This window comes from Bombus huntii, chromosome 11 (assembly GCF_024542735.1).
Source record: "Bombus huntii isolate Logan2020A chromosome 11, iyBomHunt1.1, whole genome shotgun sequence".
Lineage (NCBI taxonomy): Eukaryota > Metazoa > Arthropoda > Insecta > Hymenoptera > Apidae > Bombus > Bombus huntii.
In genome coordinates this window covers 5,945,325-5,962,106 of record NC_066248.1, presented here as the reverse complement: position 1 = coordinate 5,962,106, position 16,782 = coordinate 5,945,325, and the positions used below count along the sequence as shown (strand labels likewise).

Sequence of the window (16,782 nt, the reverse complement as noted above, 5' to 3'; positions counted from 1 at the left end):
CATGAATAGCAGCTGTAAGTATAGTAGCTAATTGGACGCGAACTACGTGTATCTTGCCTCACCTATAGTCTACCTTATCGTCCATATTCTACTCCGCATTTCGTTACTCGGACCTACGCAAGCTCAGCGTGATACGATACTCAGCATCCAGAGAACCTGGCTCTTGTGCCATCCTGAATAGTTCTATCGCTTTTTCTCCAGTTCGCCTTCTACAGTCAGATGCACACTATTCTTATATTTTATAATTTGCAAATATAATTATAATTCCCTTCCGATACTTTCTGTTACAGTGGTCTACTCCTATTCGTACTACCCGGTCGTCGATGGATTCGAAAGATATCACAGATGCTAAAGAAGCCAGGCATTCGCGTTGGGATTGAAAACTATAGCGAGTGCAAGGAAATTCGGTGTACGTAATATCGCCGAGGGAAATTCGTAAAATTGTTCCCGAAGGACCGATCCAGGAAGGAGGAATGTTAGCTAGAGACAATTTACCTACATACGAATATGTATGCGTACGTGTGTGAGCGTGTTCGTCCGAGTTTCGGCTTTCGCCTCGTTATCGTCGTAAAAGAAAACCTAGAAATTTCATGGATTCGATCGAAGTTATTCGAAGACGAATCCTCACGGAATCATCGTAGAAAAAAGAAAGCTGTCCGACATGCAAATGAGGGAACGGCGAACGTGGGACAATTATGGACAACAGTCGAGCTAACGTACTTTGTAGTTGATTTTATCTTGTGATACGCGTTGAATCGGCAATGAGCCGTACGATGTTCGCTCTTTTCGCATGATCGCCGTGATAAATACGACTGTTGCATCTGGTTTTCGTCGATTGCCGATCGTTAAGAAGGCGAGCGTGCTGTATGAAAGTTTATAACGATTCATTATGCGTATAAATGCAAATGTAGCTCGGGTAACGCTGATGCCGATTTTCATGCAGCGAAGGAGGCCATAATAATACGATTAACTATTTTATTCTCCCTTCCTTTTCTCCTAACACTCGTTAGAATTAGTAATTATAGGCATCGTAGTATTTTTATTACGCTCTCTACGACTTGGCCTTGTTTTAATTAGTCTTTTATGGTGTATATACAGTTTCGCAAGTGAACCATCGAGTTTGAATAAATATTTGTTGTTATTGTTATCCTTCGATTTTTATTATTCGCTATTGTTATCGTTGGTAATTTAATAAACTAACTTCAATTTCATTCGTAATATTTGTTTATTAAAAGAAACATTATTCTTATGATTAATCGATACGTACCGATACTGTGTTGGAAGGTGCGTTACTTTATTCTCACATTATCACGTGCAAACGAATACGAGGAGCAACGAACGACAATCAGGAAATAAAACGTCTGAACCAACATCCAGCCTCGATCTCCTTTCATCAATGCTTCCTATCGAGTGCAATGAACCTTCAATCCTGAATAACACCAGCTCTTTCCAAATACATTGCTGAAAGATATCGAACGGCTGAAACATCGCTATAAAACGTCAATGCCTGTTACGTTTTTATTCCGATCGCTCGCTCAACTGACAAAACACACGAAATTGCCTAACATATTTTTTCATTATCGATAAATCACATCGAGGAACGGGATATCTTCGCATTATGTTTCTATGATTTCAAAAATAAATACAGAGAAGAAAACGAAAAAAGAAAAGAAGAAACGATCACGTGAAACAGAACCGAAGTATTAACAAAAAAATATGGAAATGCCACAAGTTCAAAGATTTATGATTTTTACGGAAAGATCCGTTTGCAGCGACTTCGTCGTTGTTACGCGACCAAAGAAATGGCACGAAAATGCCCAAAGCAATGCAAAAGTTTCCAGTTGGTCGTGAAAATGATTGAATGGCACGGTCGCATAATTTTAGTCATAAACTCACGTAGCACCGATGAATATAGTGGGTCACTGGATCACACACGTTGGTCCGCGCGTATCCACGCACACAGCTGTATCCTCACGAGGGAATCCAGTAGCAGGATATGGAGAGAAACGGCGTTTAACCGGTCTTCGATCACTCTGCCCATCTGCCGACTGGCAAAGGGCCCCTGGTACACTCGTAAATCGACTTTCCTGCCATCGAATTCTTCTTCCATCCATCGTAGTGCATTTAATAAAATACAATCTGCCATTGAAACGTTCCATCTCGTTCTCTGTGTAAACGTTTAAACACATACCTGACAAATGATCGAAACGAGCGTGCAATTCCAGCTATCTGTAGGAACGTCAATGTTTAACAAACTATTGTTGGAAATTGATCGGCGGAGACGAAGATCCACCGTTCGGTATGCTCATTTTCTTCTTTTTTTCTTTTCTAAAAGCGGCTCCAACGAAGTACCGTTTCGGAGAGACGTTGACGTTGAGCGTATCGCTTTAGTTTAGTAGGAAGAAACACGGGAGAAAGGAACGTAAGATGAAAGAGAGCGAGAAATCTATCGAAAATGTCAGAGTTTCAGAGAAGAACAGGTGGCTGAAGCATGAATTATTTAATTCGGGAAAGTTTTGCAGAATCGAAGCGTACGGTCTACGAAGATCTAGAAACGAGCAGAGTCGAAGAACGGTTAAGTGAAACACGAGCAATACAGGAAATAATTTCCATTAGAAAATTCAAAAGGATTAAAATGTAAAATATTCACGATGTTTTCGTTACTTTAACACAATCGTAGACTCGGTTAATTGGAGAAACGTTGTAGGAACGATTATAGATATTTACTTACGTGATACGATTAACTGACATTCGCTTAACGCGCTTCCGTTGCACATGCAGAACGAACAAACGCAGAATTGGGAATTCTTGTGAATTTCGTGGAACCCATGACTTTTCCCGGTTACGTTCCGCATTTCGAAGCAGCTGTTATCCGTCAGAGTAAGGTAGGAGGCACAGCGTTTCGGCCTTCGATGATACGTTCGCCGGTTGCGAGTATAAATGAAGGACAATGACCTAATTGCGTGCAGAACACACAGTGCTCCCTCAATGTCCAATCATCGCGCGCGTTAACTCGTGTTCGATTATTTGTGGCCGTAACTTCCGGCATATTCTTTTCATATTTTTTATCGTTTTCCCGTCTTTTCCTTCCAGTGAGAACGCCAAGTTGCGCAGGTGATAAATCTGAAAATTGCCATTTCTTCGTTCGAGGAACTTCTTGCTCGGAAGGCGAAACAATGAAGGTAAGACGTCAGGATTTTTAGCATCGTTATTGTTTACCAATATTTTCTCTAGTAACTCGTTCTTGAAGAAACTTCATCTTCGGATTAACAGCAACAATATCTACACAGCGATTTCGCACGATTCGATGGTTTCGTCGAAAACAACGTAACTTCCTTTGGTCGAAGTCGAGCGTGGTTTACGCGTACATCGAATCGTCTGTAATTCAAGAGATTTATCGACATTTCTGATTGTGATTGAAATTACAAAAATATACATTAGACTCTTCTTAACGATTATCCTAACTTTCGCATGGAAACTTTTGTAAAAATGAACTTTGTGTATTATATTGTTCGAATTTGTAAGAAACGCGAGCTATGAAACAATGAAATAATTCTAAAAATCTTCTAACGTTAAAATAAATAATTCTCTAGTATAGTAATTAAATAAGACACGAGTATTTTATACGTACGAATTCTGTAGTCGAATAATCTCTTATTCGCGGAACGTATATCAGCGTATAATTCACTTTAACAATTTTCCTTCGTACAGGCGAATTAATTTTCTTCGATTAACTAGAACTCTTCCCATTGCTATACAATTTTGCCAATTTCACTAGCATTAGTTATGTCACGGTATCCTTCACATTGTATTACGATGCACGAATATACAGGTATGCGCTTGTAACTACGCTACGATTGAAAAATCAAGTTAATAGGCCTGTCTACCCAACGTAGAAACTAGTTCCGTTATATGACAAAAAAAGGATACTCGGTCGATGTCTGATTATTATCATTAACGGGAAATAGCCATACGTTTCTTCCTTCATCTTCGAGAAAACGTTTCCCTCCTCTCCTTTTGAAAAAGTACCGCGAGATATGGAAGACGTCTAATTATACAAAAACTACGAGCCAATCACGGACGTTCTAAATATTATCGATGCGTGTAAAATTAAGCTCTCTCAATTTTTATTTCATCGCGATATCCTGTCAGAAGTATCGTCGATCATTCGCCGAATTAAACTACTTCGTGGATTCCTATTTATCGGTTGTAACGTTGTAAATCAGATGTTAAGAACAAAGACAGGAGTGTTCAACCTTTCACGCGGAATCTTCTTCCATCGTCGATAACGCGCGCTTGGCAAACGAAATTACCAAACGGAAACGCGAGTCGAGCGAAAACGAAGTATAATCGCCGCGACGCAACAGGTTGCATCCACCATCGTCGTTCTTAATCCATTCGAGCCGGACCATCGTCGTTTCCATGCTCGGCTATTTTCTTTTCGACCTCGCTGCTCTCTTAGCTTCTTACTACCCTCGCTTTTCCTACGTCGATGTGGCACACCGTCCCACTTTGTCCGCTAACAACTCGCGGCACTTCTCTCTTCGGTTTCATTGCCGGTGCCAGCGTCTCTCAAACTATAGATGTAATCGGTTAACGATACCATTGTCACGGTCATTGTTACGACCGTTCAAATCGACGCTCGACGTAACAAGTTGAGCGGCTGGCGTTGAATACCAAAGCACTTGCTTTAAAACGTATTTCAGCGAACGATTCAATTTTATCGCCGTGGAATAGTAATCGAAACACGCGATTTCCTTTCTCGCCGTAGCTCCGATTGACGTCGAATCGAACCTGCTTAAATTACTTTTCATATTGCCGTTGCTGTATTAGATTCGTTTTAACGACATGCTAATCGCTCGCTCTAATATATCTGGTAATTCAAGAAAACGAAGAAATCTTGTCGTCTTTTATCGAAGAATATTTGAGGATCACTGGCTCGTATTACATCGCACGCGTTGACTCTACCCGTACCATAACCGCGAAGAATGAAACTAAGTGCACGTGTTGATATGCGAATACCGTAAGAGTGGCCTGGACTTCCGGTTTTAACGCGTCCGCTTTCCCGATCCTAATAAATTCTCAAAAAATAATATCTTGAAACTTTAGTGAAACTGCAAAGATCCATATGACCAACGTACATGAAAATTAAATGGAACGTTGAATTTCTTTAACGAAAAAACCTCCGTAGAATAGAGGATATAGATGATAAATATTGATAAGAGAAGAAGACCCACTTACCTTTTACGATGACAACTGGTCGACTGCCAATTTTTTGTTTCCCATGGAATACATATAACGGGCGCGCTCTGTTAACCAAATTCCAGACGACGAATTGGCTGTGCTGTTTGTTGGTCGTGTGTGTCTGCCTTGTCGAGGCCAGGTACAAGATCAGAAGGCCCCAGTTATCGCCTCCGCAGCCTCCTAAACTGATGTTCAAGAAATCATGGCCGATCGCCCATAGAATCTCCGTGGGCAACACGATGCACATAAATGGAAACTTCCCGCCCAAACGAATGTCCCAGAAACCGCCTAATTATAGGTGAATGTCGGAAATTTCATCGAACACCTGGTTACTTCATCGAACGTGACTTTTTTCCGATTTGTTCTTTTATTCAAGAATTCGCAGACCACCGATGTTCAACGTGCCACCAACCATTTGGAAGAATCAAATGCCGATAAGAGCTCCTCTAAATAATCACGCGGTTCTTCCGCAACGTCCACCTGTTAAGGAGTTCCATGCCGTGAACAAAATGCCGGAATATAGTCCGGAATACAGGCCGGAAGCTGCTGTTCTACCACCGACACACAGGGGTGGCATCGACGACGACAAAGGACCGATTCATACAATTCCTGCGCCGAATCTCAGTCCCATGGACAAGCCTTTCAATAACGAAGCGAACGCAGACGAGACGTCTCGACGTCAACAGCCAACCGATCCTACCTACAAAGTTAATCCACACGGTTGGTTTACGTTATTTTCAGCTTCAATGTTTTAGCAGTTAAACAATGGAAATCCGCTAACCAAACGCTTGGCAAAACGAACGGATCTAAGATTTTTCATTTTGTCGATTACTAGAAACGATATTGATTAGTCTTTATCGAAAAAGAAACACGATCGTAGTATACACGATATACGTATACGTTAATTGTTATCGATGCATAGTATTTTTCCAAGTTTACGCACTACGAGTGGATTGAAATTCTAGCATTAAATATCGTATTTAAATAGCGTTAAATAATATCGAAGTCTGTCTGAAAAATGTATTTTTATCTCTTCTAACTTTTTCTTTTTCAATCGTGTTCTCTTCGTAGGTTCCTTGTTGCCTAATTTCGATCTTGCGACCATCACGAGTTTGACACCCCAGAAGACTGTAACCAGTCCGACACCGGTGCAACACCAGTACGAAGTGACCGAAAGTAACGATATCAATCAGAAAGAGTATCAAACTGTTCTGCCAACGTTCTTGCCCCCGGAATTTGCAACACTTTCGACATTAGTGAATCCTGACTTACAAACGAACGATGTTTACTTGAATAATCATCCAGCTTCGAATATAGGTCTTATCGGAACGAACATTCAACTCGGACAGCCCAACTTACCTATGCAAACGAATCTTCACAGTTCTCTTCACGTTGGTTTCCCTGGTACCGCTGCTCAGACTCCTTACATCATAAATCAACAAATTCCTGATCTACACGTTGGTCATCCGGCACCAGCTGGTCCTCCGCTCTCAGCCACTCAACTTTACGACCTTCTAAACAGCTTTCCCCAAAAAATGTCAGAGCAGTATCAAACAGGTATGATTCTCATCCACGATATCTCTTTTTTAGCGTCACTTTTACAGTCCAAAGTCCAGTAAATCTTGTTTCTTTTCCTCTTCGTTGCGATTAAATGGAGAAATAAAGGTTTTACGTATCGTTAACATAAATCTTGCGTTACCGCAAATTAAATTAGAATACGTTGGAGAAAGTGGCCTCTTCTTTTTCAAAACGCGAGAAATGGTATAGTAAAGAGAAATAGAAAATCTGACAGATCGCATGCGCTATCGTTTATCTATATCGTACATCGATTTGGCCGAAGCGCATCGTTCAGATAACAAGATAAATCGAAACGATGGTGATTCCAGGTCAACAGCCACAACTTCAGCAACACATACTTCAGCAGCAACTCGGTCAATTCTTCCAGCCTACCGGCGTAACTGGTTTCTCGCAGCCCCAGATGCAATCGTTCAATTACGACGAGCAAGATAACAAGGAGCAACAACAACAGCAGGTCTTATTCAACCAAGATTACGCTGCTGGCAGGGTCAATACGAATTACAACGTAGAACCGGAGTCACCTCTGAACGAGGAAGAGAACGCTGGCCTGCAACAGAACGAGGATCTCGCTTATATCGCCGATGGAAACGAACAATTGGAAAATAACATCGAATACGAGCAAACCAACAATCAAAAGGATCAGACGACGTACTTTAACAAAGTGGCTAGCAACGATGCAATGTCCACGCAATTTTACACGACGCTGCCTAATCGAGAGGCTGCAGAAAAATTAGCAGCTCTGGCAGCTGCTGGAAACGTTAACAGTCAATTGATAGGGCAATTGCGAAAGCAACAACAACAGCAACAGCAACAACAACAACAACAGGAAAATGTACAGACCGATGAAACTATGCCTCCTAATCACAAGAACGAAGAATACAAAACGAACGAGCAAATCAACGACGACGGTCATTATGATCAGAATTATTATCAAGATCGAGTTCAGAATCGGCAGAAACAACGACAAAAAGAACACGAACAACAGCTGCAACAATACGAGGAACGGCAGAAAGAATACGACAGACAACAGCAACAACAACAGCAACGTCAACGACAAAATCCGTATAGCAATAAAAGACCATTGAGAATTATGGTGCCGGATGAAAATGATTATAGCAATACCGAGATACAGAACGACGAACCGAAAGAAAATACAGAAGTCGAGTACGAGTACGAAAACGACGAAGCGGATGCTGGAAATTCGCAGGCAAACGGGTCGTTCGACGGAAGAACGTCTTATGATCGATCGAACGCTGAATTTGGATCGCGTTTGAATCCTAAGAGCGGAGTATAACATTTTCTTGCGAATCATTTTGTATATATAGTTGGACGAAAATATTTATTACAGTTCTATTTATCGATCAGACTTATCTTTACGGGGATTTCTGTGTAATTTAGACAATGAATAGGGTTTCTCATAAAAAGAGGGAAATTTTATACTGTTTTTACAAGGTACGCCGACGAAACTTTCTTTTTTGAGATTACGATTTGTGGTTATAATTAGAATATTTATTAAATTTTCGTCGACGATACATTGAAAACAGTCGCGTGAAGGATAGTAATTTATTTAATGTTATTTATTGTCGATATACTCGTACTTCGTTGTAAAAAAATGGACAAAAGATATTGCCATTGATTTAAAGAATCAATATTTTATTTCAATTATTGCGCATCACCAATCTGAATTACACTTATATATATGTACATATGTATCATTGAGGTAATCTATCCAATATATGGTACATGAGTCATTTTGGTTACAAACGAAAATCTACAGATATTCTATCTTTTCGATCATCTCGTCTCGTCTTTTCATTTTTACAAAATTAGCCAATAGAACAGGCATACAGTAAAAAATACCGGAATTAATACTATCATACTAACAGTACTTACGAGGAAGGGCATTCCATCCTGAAGAAAGTAAAACAAACCTCGCACGAATAAAATTACGAAGATTTTTTAAGCAGTATAGTGATTGCGTATTCACAAAATTTGAGATGACATAAACTGGCGGTAATTTACGATAGAATACTACTATGATCGATCCATAAACCACGGCTTGCCATCATTTGTGAGTCGTTTCGTAAGAATGTCGCAACCAGTTTCGGTAACTAATAGCGTGTGTTCGAATTGTGCTGACCATTGACCATCCGCGGTAACTGCTGTCCAAGTATCAGGCCACATCTCGTCTCTCCATGTACCTTGAGATATCATTGGTTCTATAGTAAAACAGTGTCCCGGTTTCATAACACCTACTGCCTTGTTTTCTAAACAAAACAAAAACGAGTTAAGCTAAAACAGTTGATTTAAAGCGTCAATTATAAGCAGGATATTTACTCGCATAATGAGGTACGCTTGGCGCAGTGTGGAATAAACGATGAATTCCATGGCCGCAATAACTACGTACTACGCTGAATCCATGCGCTTGTGCATGTTTCTGAATAATATTTCCAATTTCCCTATACTTTTCACCAGGTCGTACGATATCTATAGCTTTCGATAAACACTCGTACGTAACTTCAACTAATTTTTTCACTTCGGGTTTTACACTACCGACTAGAAACGTCTCATTTAAGTCACCATGAAATCCATTATGATATACAGTTACATCAACTGTAAGAAACGAGAATTATAATGTTATCGTGCTTCTATTAAGTCCGTATTTAAAAAGATATCATTATAATACCATTGCAAATATCTCCATCTTCAAGCGGCCTAGTATCGGGAATACCATGGCATATCACTTCGTTAACAGAAGTGCAACAACTAGCTGGGAATTGATAATAATTCAGCGGAGATGGATAGCAGTCTCTTTCGATACAAGCTTCGTGAACTGCTCTGTCTATCTCCGCTGTAGTAACACCTACATCACAAGCACGTGCAGCCTCGTCCAAGACTTCTCGTCCAAGCTATAGGAGTAATTCTCATTTATGTTCTCTTCTTCATTAAAAGAAAATAAAAATATGTTTGTATAAAATTAGTAAGAACATTTTCTAAGTATAAAAAATTAACGCGATCACTCCAATCGGAGTAGTCGTCAATCAACGTGTTAAAAAAGATATTTTAATATTTTTAATAATCGTTGTACCTTACAAGCTACTCGCATGCCCTCGATTTCCTCGTCATCAAGGATTTTTATTTGCGCAGAACCTCGTACCGATTGCTCGCTTACGGACAAACCAGTTGGATGTGTAGCATAATCTGGACGTTTGATATGTTCGGGCACTTCCCGACGAGGTTCTCTCTTATAAGGACGTAATTTACCGGTATAATGATAGAAAGGCCATGGATTATACTCGTTCGAAGATTTATCTCCACCTATTCCTTCTATTAGAAACAGTATTTTTTCACTTTAAACTCGATCATTTAAATACGTATATATATTTGATAAAATATACATTTTTCTAGCTTATAATTATAAATTTATCTTGCATTAGTACATCTACACTTTACGTAATTGGTAATTGCTAAACTCACTCGCCAATTGATGAATGACTTTGTGTGTTTTCCAGCTTCGTTTAAAACAATCCTGCAACAAAATGTGAACATACTAAAATGATAAAAAAGTATCATAATAAATAAACAAAAATATCTAGAGAAACGCTCGAAAGATCTTTTATAAACGTATATCATTAAAACATGATATTTATTCATTTTCTTAGGAAAATATATTAACAACGATACTTATATACTAAGAATGATACTATAGTCGTTTCAAAAATAAAATGTACATGATCTTAATTATTATTAATTAATACCATACGAGGTATATTTAAATACCTGGTATTTATCTCTTGAACTAACCTTCAAATATATAAGGTGGTGCTTACCTGAGTACAGAAATAGGAGCCCTGTATCCCAATTTTCAGGCAAGTTGGACATTGGAGGCTGGCTATAGTTTTACAGCCCGGTGTTTCACATGTACCACAAGCGAATGCCATTTTCGTTGAAATTTTCTTCGGAAACTATGTGTGACGTGACTCGACGAATACGACACAAACGGCAAGAAGTAATTCGAGACGTACTGTACTGTTTTACCGATGGATTTACTTGTTAATTCATCATGGATGACGAAACTTCTAACTGCTTCTAACACAAACGAGGCTTATTTGTGGTCAAAATCATAGATCTCTGACACAGATGAGACACAGACATTGCATCTTATGGGACTCGGTGATATCACATTTGAGATACGGAATAGATCTGATATCTTACAAGACTTTGTTATATGTTCTAAACTACCGACCGTCCAAAAAAAAGCAAAAGTTTTGTTACGCCCTCTACGTTTTAAAACAGTCATCTGACCACATACCTGAGGAGAGAGAAAATTTCCTCTCTGACCTGACCTTAGTCGATGTATAAACAAATGTGGTCGATGGTAAGAAAGATTTTTTTCGTGGTCGGTATTTTAGAACATAAAATATGAAATCCCTTATAATGTCATTGTATTTAATGCTTGCCTGCGATGGATGAGCGGGCTTTTCCACTCGTTGAAACCTGATGTTTCCCTTTGTTATTGGTCTGACTAACACGGAGACTTGAGCAAAATGAACGGCCTGTTTTGTTCAAAATAATTCACTCACCACATCTTCTCGAGATGCCAGCTGGAATCGTCCATTGTTCGTTTTACATCTTTTCTCTAGACTATCTCTAGGGATGCGAAAAAGTGAATGGTTGATATGACATGGTTCATATCATAAAACGAGTCGGTCGCATATCCTAAGCGACGACGATTGTAACGTATAGCTCGAGAGCAAAAATTCTTACGATCAGAAGAGACAAGTGTTAGAGTCTTGGATTTCGCGCCTAGAAAATGATAGGCAACTTGATGCCATCATTTTTCTATGTTTGCTACTCCTGGAAGTGGTACAGCCAGGAATAGCTTTTTGACAGATCTGCGGTTATAGACCTCTGACCAGGTACGATAAGAGCTTCGATTCGTGTTTACAATAAATGTACATACATATTTAGCCAATGTTTATATGCGTACATATTTCGTTTGTAGGTAAATATAATTTTGACGTTCGTCGTAGTAGATGCAGAGGGCGTGGAGAACACCTTGTATTTTTCGAGGTCGGTATTTCAGAGGAGGAGGTACAAAATTGCATAAGGTGTTGTTGGTGTTATATCTACGTATTTTGCCATCGTCAATGGTATAGCATTGTTTGGTTTCCTCTTGAAAATGGCTGCCGTATTGGACGAGGTCGGCAAATCTGCCGAAAAATTAGTAGATGAGGAAAAAGACGAAATCGTTGATGAAGAAGATGAAACTGGTGCAGTAGAAGCTTCGAAGAAGAAAAAAAAGAAGAAAAAGAAGAAGAAGGCTGGTTCGTTACTTTATAAATTGTTAGGTTTTGGGTGTATAGTCGTTTATGCGTATTTGGGGATTATTAGCGTGTCTTGCACTGGTTCCGACTTTTTATTTTTGAAAATAAACACGGGTTCACATGCAATAACCTTTTCTTTCAACTCTTTCATGATGTTATTCCTATACTTCTATATAGTAATTTCGTATTTACAGGGTAACTAATGAACAACATATATTATTACTAAACATGCCCGTGAGCGACACAACTTGGAAATTACTATGCACATGTCTTGCCTTTCTGTTATCTCACGGCTGAAGTTTGCTTCATACAAAATATTTCGATTTCATAATAATTCAAACTTAAATTTATGTTATTACTCACGACAAAAATTTGTGTTTAAAAATTATTTTGAGACGGAATTATTTTTTTATGCACAGCACTGATCTTCCTGCCTTCATAAATATGTTTTAGGAGCTGGTGAAGCTAGCGCAGATGTTCCAGAAGGAGAAGAAACGAAACAAGATAATATAGAAGGTAACTTATCTCCAAATTTGTATGAAAGACAATCATTTATGTATATAATATTTAATCTATGTCACATTGTAGAAGCTGATATAGATGCAACAGAAAATGATGCAGAAACAGAAGATGCTAAGAAGAAAAAGAAGAAACGCAAATCACGTGGAAAAACTGGAGGTCCTAAACAACAAACAGATCCTCCGACTATTCCCGTATCAGAATTTTTCCCAGATGGGAACTTTCCGATAGGGCAAATAATGGATCATCCCTCTGCTGCAGGAGTAGATGATAGGACAGCTAAGGATCGCTTTTCTAGCGAAGAAGCACGTGCTTTTGACAGAATGCATAATGATATTTATAACGAAGCGAGGCAGGCAGCTGAAGCTCATAGACAAACTAGGAAACATATTATGAAATGGGTATGTGATATCCATGAAATAGCTATAAAAGGAAAACGAATTAAACAATTTATATAAAATTATGATTAATTTAGGTGAAACCTGGGATGACAATGATAGAAATTTGTAACGAGTTGGAAAATACAGCAAGAAAATTGATAGGAGAAGATGGGCTAAAAGCTGGACTAGCATTTCCAACTGGTTGTTCACGAAATCATTGCGCCGCTCATTACACTCCAAATGCTGGCGATCCCACCGTTTTGGAGTACGATGATGTCACCAAGATAGATTTTGGTACACACATTAACGGACGAATCATCGACTGTGCATTTACATTAGCATTCAATCCGAAATACGATAGGCTCATTGAAGCGGTTCGTGATGCTACAAATACTGGAATTAAAGCTGCTGGTATCGACGTTCAACTATGCGATGTTGGAGCTGCGATTCAAGAAGTTATGGAATCATACGAAGTTGAATTAGATGGCAAAACTTACCCAGTATGTTTGTTACCTTTTTCAGATTATTATCTGTCGATTTTATCATAGATCATTATCACTGATTTATATTTAGGTAAAATCCATAAGAAATCTTAACGGTCATTCAATCGCTTCATATCGTATTCACGCTGGAAAAACTGTACCGATAGTTAAAGGGGGTGAAGCTACTAGAATGGAAGAGAATGAATTTTATGCCATTGAAACTTTCGGATCTACTGGGAGAGGAATCGTTCACGATGATCTAGACTGTTCTCATTACATGAAGTGCTTTGATGCCGGTTTTGTCCCATTGAGATTGCAAAGTAGCAAATCCCTACTCAATGTTATCAACAAGCATTTCGGTATATATCGATTTATTAACAGATTTCTAACTTAAACTTCTCTATCGAAAAACCAATAAAGCAATAGTAAAGTAAGTATATTTGTAACAAACAGGTACTTTGGCTTTCTGCAAGCGGTGGTTAGATCGTGTTGGTTGCGTGAAATATCAAATGGCTTTGAAGGATCTATGCGACAAAGGTGCAGTAGAGGCTTACCCACCTTTAGTTGATGTAAAAGGATGTTATACTGCTCAGTTCGAGCATACCCTCGTTCTACGTCCAACGTGTAAGGAGGTTATTTCTCGTGGAGATGATTATTGATATGTCTATTGTTCTCGAATCGCGTTATGTGTGCTCATTGTATCTTCTATCTGGCAATGTACAAGTTGATTTATGTAAAGTCACACTGACGGTAAATGTTATTAATAACGCGATATTTAATTATACATCTCATTCATTCTTTTCTCTTTGTCGATAGAAACACTATACAATGGTGATAAGGCAAAACATTGTGAAATATTAAAAATATGGAAAAGTTACATATTTTTTATTTTATTTTTTAATCTAATATTGGACTATGAATAAAGGAAAATGTTTTTACGAATAGTCGAATAATCGAGGTTGTGCTAGTATTGCGAGCAACGCTCTTTTGTTTGTTATTATTTTTCTGCACATTTGTGAAGATGAAAAAAGGCATATATTATTATTGACGTTGAATAAAATATATTTAATATTTTAATTGCTCCAATATGATAATAGTTTTAAATATTACGATTAGTTTGCACAAATCGAAGTTTAATGCAGTCAACGCGATAACATTACAATTTCTGTTTACATTTACACGTCAACTTATTAACGAGATTCTTTAGTGTTTCGTAGAATTTTTTATTACGATTATTTCCAAATAATACGATTATCTTTATTCTATTTCTGAAACAGTAGAAGAAGACGTACGGTGATGCACTGTTATCAATAGAAAACTTGTTAAATTCGAATGTACCATCACGTTCCTATAATACCTTGATTGCAACAATATATATTTTATTCATTTTATGAATTATAAACAGTGGAGTTTAATAAATGCTACTATATCAACCTACTGAATGTTTCTTTCGTTTAACTGTTAGTAGTTGATTACGAGTGAACGATGGTCCCAAGGTATCGATTCTACTATTCCAATTCTATTGTGGCAAAACACTATCTCTGTACTTCGTATTCAGGTCTAGTCTTGGTATAAATTCAGGCACGATAATAAACTAACGTCGCACACATACATCTTGCACATATGTATTCGTTTTAAAATTCTCTATGCTACTCATGACTGGTCTCTTAATTACTCTAACGGTATTAGTCCTTAGATGTGAAGGCTCTGAAAAATCTCGAGCACGTAACAAAGTATCGAACGACCAAGTAAACTATTTTCTCGTCAAGGCGTTCTATAAAGGCCAATCTGTTGCAAACCTCGACACCTTGTGTCTCGGATAACTAGGCGAAGTAACGAGGACACAACGCATCATACCGCGTCGCTGACACGCGTAAGCAAGTTACACGTTGAACGAGTGCTATATACGCCACTAACAAACCAAGTATCGGTTTTACAACGACGTTTGAGTCAGCGATCTGCAGACTTATCGTTTGAAAAGACCTGACTCGGCTATGCGCGCGGATACATATACGTCGTTTCGATTCACGTGTTTTTCACAGATATGGAAAACAATGGTTACGGTTGTATGTACTATCTAACTAGACTAACGTCGCTTAGAAGACGAAATGAATCGGCTAGTGCGCGCATCCGCGCTCTCTGAGAACTTTGGAAGAGCGAGGCAATTATCTACTTTTAGCACGAAAAACGCACAAATGAATATTCTTTAAATGAATAAATGTATCGATACATAGACACGACCTATTTTCCACTGTTTTTCGGTTCTGCGTTATCTAACATGCCTCGTTACAATACTTTATCTTCAACGAAGACTCGTACAATCTTATTTTGCCGTTAACGAATTCTTATCGGATTAAACATATAATATGTACATGGTCAAATTACAAAATGTGACAAAAGTCCGCGTTACAACGCAATTTGATCGTTGCTCACTCGGGCGACAGCGTACGTGTCACGTTTTACGTTCGACCTTTCTTTCTGCCTCTCTTTCGTTTCTTTTCTTTTCTTGTCTCCTTTGACGTAACTTCATTGTGAATCTGTGCGCGGTCTCAACTTCGCTCTCGCTGTTACCAAAAGGTTGCTCGGTGGTTCCGTCGTCGGTTGCGACTGCTCCAGCTGAAAAACAAAAATTTTACTCCTCTAATAATACCAGTACACTTCTTTCAAACGAAGTCCTTCCTTTTCTCCTCGATTATTCGAATATAAAAGGCAGTTTCTTTTCAAATATCAGACGCGTTAAAATTGATAACTAAGGACAAACTCCAAATTACATTCGTAATCGCAACAAACAAAATTGGACTTAAAGAACTGTCTAACCTTTATTCTCACAGAAAGGAAAGAAAAATAACAATGAACGTATAGTTGAGTAATAACTCAACTATTTAACTGGAAAATACCTCTATGTATCTTGCCACGGATTTATAGGACCTGTTTCAATTTACCGAATAACCTTAAGAAAGATAAAGAAACAAAGGAAGAAAGGAGGGAGAAACACTGACTGCCATCTCGATGTGCTTCGCTCTTTGCTCGATGGCCCTTTGTAAGGCGGTTCTTGGATCGTCTTTGTAATTCTCTTCCCGATTCCTTTCAGCCTCTCTCCTGGAGGCAGCTTCCCTCTGCTTCTCGAGTGCTCGCTGCAGCTCGCTCTTCTGATTCAGCACGTTTTTGCCGCTGAAAGAAAGTGAAAACCGATGCGGTTAGCTAATTACGCGCGGCAAGCGTGCCTCGTCGCCTCATGGTTGGTGGGCCTCG

At 38.7% G+C, this 16,782-nt stretch overlaps 4 protein-coding genes across 6 annotated transcripts in view; 2 read left to right on the top strand and 2 right to left on the bottom strand.

Annotated features, from left to right (window-relative positions):
• The first annotated feature begins 84 nt into the window (after window positions 1–84).
• Window positions 85–8,648, top strand: LOC126871132 (putative uncharacterized protein DDB_G0271606). Of its 2 annotated transcripts, XM_050629595.1 has the most exons (5): window positions 85–3,182; window positions 5,328–5,542; window positions 5,621–5,964; window positions 6,316–6,801; window positions 7,131–8,648. In XM_050629595.1, exons 1-5 carry the CDS (start codon window positions 3,177–3,179, stop codon window positions 8,114–8,116), a joined length of 2,037 nt encoding a protein of 678 aa, XP_050485552.1. In that variant the 5' UTR covers window positions 85–3,176; the 3' UTR covers window positions 8,117–8,648. The 2 variants fall into 2 exon arrangements, with proteins under 2 accessions (XP_050485552.1, XP_050485551.1); XM_050629594.1 differs by lacking the exon at window positions 85–3,182 and having other exon boundaries at window positions 5,162–5,542.
• On the bottom strand, window positions 8,455–11,100 carry LOC126871138 (methionine aminopeptidase 1). The gene is made up of 6 exons (XM_050629606.1): window positions 10,653–11,100; window positions 10,300–10,351; window positions 9,911–10,149; window positions 9,509–9,731; window positions 9,160–9,435; window positions 8,455–9,089 (listed from the first exon to the last, which is right to left on the bottom strand). The coding sequence occupies exons 1-6, from the start codon at window positions 10,761–10,763 to the stop codon at window positions 8,857–8,859; spliced, it is 1,134 nt and encodes a 377-aa protein (XP_050485563.1). The 5' UTR covers window positions 10,764–11,100; the 3' UTR covers window positions 8,455–8,856.
• A 791-nt stretch (window positions 11,101–11,891) lies between these two features.
• On the top strand, window positions 11,892–14,967 carry LOC126871135 (methionine aminopeptidase 2). The gene is made up of 6 exons (XM_050629598.1): window positions 11,892–12,149; window positions 12,603–12,665; window positions 12,738–13,069; window positions 13,144–13,548; window positions 13,622–13,889; window positions 13,984–14,967. Exons 1-6 carry the CDS (start codon window positions 12,005–12,007, stop codon window positions 14,187–14,189), a joined length of 1,419 nt encoding a protein of 472 aa, XP_050485555.1. The 5' UTR covers window positions 11,892–12,004; the 3' UTR covers window positions 14,190–14,967.
• The window catches only part of LOC126871139 (uncharacterized), a 41,656-nt gene continuing 39,442 nt past the window's right edge, over window positions 14,569–16,782 (bottom strand). Inside the window, exons 5-6 of one of the 2 annotated variants that reach the window (XR_007691530.1) lie at window positions 16,428–16,701; window positions 14,569–16,146 (exon numbers count right to left, since the gene is read on the bottom strand). Coding sequence is in view for 1 of the 2 variants with exons in the window: in XM_050629607.1 (XP_050485564.1) it covers window positions 16,057–16,146; window positions 16,530–16,701 (262 nt within the window). In the remaining variant the exon portion in view is untranslated. The remainder of the gene's footprint in view (window positions 16,147–16,427; window positions 16,702–16,782) is intronic. The other variant, XM_050629607.1, reaches the window with a different exon arrangement.

Excerpts from the sequence above, each read along its gene's own strand:
- LOC126871132 (XM_050629594.1), top strand. The coding sequence starts at position 5,250 with ATGACAACTGGTCGACTGCCAATTTTTTGTTTCCCATGGAATACATAT. Across the intron at positions 5,965-6,315 it reads CTACAAAGTTAATCCACACG|GTTCCTTGTTGCCTAATTTC; the intron begins GTTGGTTTACGT and ends TTCTCTTCGTAG. Across the intron at positions 6,802-7,130 it reads GTCAGAGCAGTATCAAACAG|GTCAACAGCCACAACTTCAG; the intron begins GTATGATTCTCA and ends TGGTGATTCCAG.
- LOC126871138 (XM_050629606.1), bottom strand. The coding sequence starts at position 10,763 with ATGGCATTCGCTTGTGGTACATGTGAAACACCGGGCTGTAAAACTATA. Across the intron at positions 9,436-9,508 it reads AGATGGAGATATTTGCAATG|TTGATGTAACTGTATATCAT; the intron begins GTATTATAATGA and ends CGTTTCTTACAG. Across the intron at positions 9,090-9,159 it reads AAGCGTACCTCATTATGCGA|AAAACAAGGCAGTAGGTGTT; the intron begins GTAAATATCCTG and ends TGTTTTGTTTAG.
- LOC126871135 (XM_050629598.1), top strand. The coding sequence starts at position 12,005 with ATGGCTGCCGTATTGGACGAGGTCGGCAAATCTGCCGAAAAATTAGTA. Across the intron at positions 13,070-13,143 it reads GGAAACATATTATGAAATGG|GTGAAACCTGGGATGACAAT; the intron begins GTATGTGATATC and ends TGATTAATTTAG. Across the intron at positions 13,890-13,983 it reads TGTTATCAACAAGCATTTCG|GTACTTTGGCTTTCTGCAAG; the intron begins GTATATATCGAT and ends TGTAACAAACAG.